Source organism: Sinocyclocheilus anshuiensis, unplaced genomic scaffold (genome assembly GCF_001515605.1).
Source record: "Sinocyclocheilus anshuiensis isolate Anshui unplaced genomic scaffold, SAMN03320099.WGS_v1.1 scaffold47, whole genome shotgun sequence".
NCBI lineage: Eukaryota > Metazoa > Chordata > Actinopteri > Cypriniformes > Cyprinidae > Sinocyclocheilus > Sinocyclocheilus anshuiensis.
The window spans coordinates 66,549-68,358 of record NW_015551047.1 but is presented as its reverse complement, the minus strand read 5'-3'; the positions used below and the strand labels follow the sequence as shown (position 1 = coordinate 68,358).

The window sequence follows — 1,810 nt, the reverse complement described above, 5'->3', positions numbered from 1 at the left end:
TCTGTCTGTCTGTCTGTCTCTCTCTCTCTCTCTCTCTCTCTCTCAACTCTATACAACTATATAAAACTGTAATATAATTTATAACTTTTTGATAATTATATACTAATAATTAAAATATATAATTATATACTCTCTATCTATCTATCTATATCTGTCTGTCTGTCTCTCTCTCTCTCTCTCTCTCTCTCTCTCTCTCTCTCTCTCTCTCTCTCTCTCTCTCTCTCTCTCTCTCTCTCTCTCTCTCTCTCTCTCTCTCTCTCTCTCTCTCTCTCTCTCTCTCTCTCTCTCTCTCTCTCTCTCTCTCTCTCTCTCTCTCTCTCTCTCTCTCTCTCTCTCTCTCTCTCTCTCTCTCTCTCTCTCTCTCTCTCTCTCTCTCTCTCTCTCTCTCTCTCTCTCTCTCTCTCTCTCTCTCTCTCTCTCTCTCTCTCTCTCTCTCTCTCTCTCTCTCTCTCTCTCTCTCTCTCTCTCTCTCTCTCTCTCTCTCTCTCTCTCTCTCTCTCTCTCTCTCTCTCTATCTATCTATCTATATCTGTCTGTCTGTCTGTGTGTGTGTGTGTGTATGTGTGTGTGTATCTGTCTGTCTGTCTATCTATAAAATCTATAAAATGAGCTACTAAAACAATAAAAGCCAAAACTGCAACCACTCAAAAAAGTGTATGCAGAAGAATCATGCCCATTCAAATAGATGTTCAGTCAATTTCAAATGAATCTTACATAATAATAATAATAATAATTGGTATATTAAAAAAGGTTAAATATTGTTGCAGAAGCCATCTAGCTTCTTTCCATCCAACAAAAATGTGTGAAATATATGATATATTAAACATAAAAAAAATAATAACTTTACAATTAATCATATAACATGTAATATAATTTTTTATACTAACTTTTTAATTATTAATGTTTTGCAATGTATTATTATTGATTATTTCCCCCCCATTTGTAACATCTCGAAAAATTAGCTACTAACACATTAAAATGGGGAAAAACTAAGCCAGAATTGCAACCGCTCAGAAAAATAGGTATATGCAGATCCTGCATTCATGTGATTCATGTCAAGGCTGTGAGTTTAGAGGGTATTCCTGTGCACACTGATGTGGCAGCAAACAAAACATGAAGGGTTTGTTTAAAGGGCAAATGTGTGTGAGTGTGTGTGCATGCATGTGTCACCTTATTGTAGTTCCTGGCTGCCGATTCCTTATTCCCGGGTCTGAGTGCTTGCAGCTGTGCGTCTAATATATCCAATAGCTGCTCGATGAGTCTGACAGAGGAACTGACATCACCGGCGTGAATGCGGCCCTGCGTGTGGTTCACCAGCTCAGCAGCGATGTTTGCAGCATTCTCTCCGCTTTTTATCTAAACAGTGAATGCACACACACACAGTCTGTCTCTAAAGCTCAATCCCCTGCTGTGCGCTGTGGGGGTGTGAGCTGGGGGTTTCTGGGTTTATGCTGCTAGACGCACAGACAAAAGACAGCAAATCTTTAATGACTCTCTAAACCAAGCTATTACAAAAAAAAAAAAAAAAGGAAAAACGAAAGCGCGAAACGTGATAAAATTACTCACTTTATTTGAAAGCAGACACATAGCTTGTAATTTCCCTGAAGCAAATGTGTCACTTGACGCTTAGAAAAAAAAGAAAAAGAAAAGAAAAAAAAAACCAGACCACTGTGTTTAAGGTACTCAAAGGTACATCAAAGTGTGCTATGGTGTAACCACTCTTTGTGGTGTTCAGAAACAATGCTGTTAGAATAGTATATAAAAACACACACACACACACACACACACACACACACACACACACACACAC

The 1,810-nt window shown here is 38.5% G+C and overlaps 1 protein-coding gene across 2 annotated transcripts in view; it reads right to left on the bottom strand.

The window, feature by feature from the left end:
• LOC107661818 (adhesion G protein-coupled receptor L1-like) overlaps nt 1-1,810 on the bottom strand; it is a 39,698-nt gene that overhangs the window by 13,666 nt on the left and 24,222 nt on the right. For both annotated transcript variants that reach the window (XM_016451583.1, XM_016451582.1), the window contains one exon: nt 1,171-1,356. In XM_016451583.1, coding sequence (XP_016307069.1) covers nt 1,171-1,356 — 186 coding nt within the window. The remainder of the gene's footprint in view (nt 1-1,170; nt 1,357-1,810) is intronic.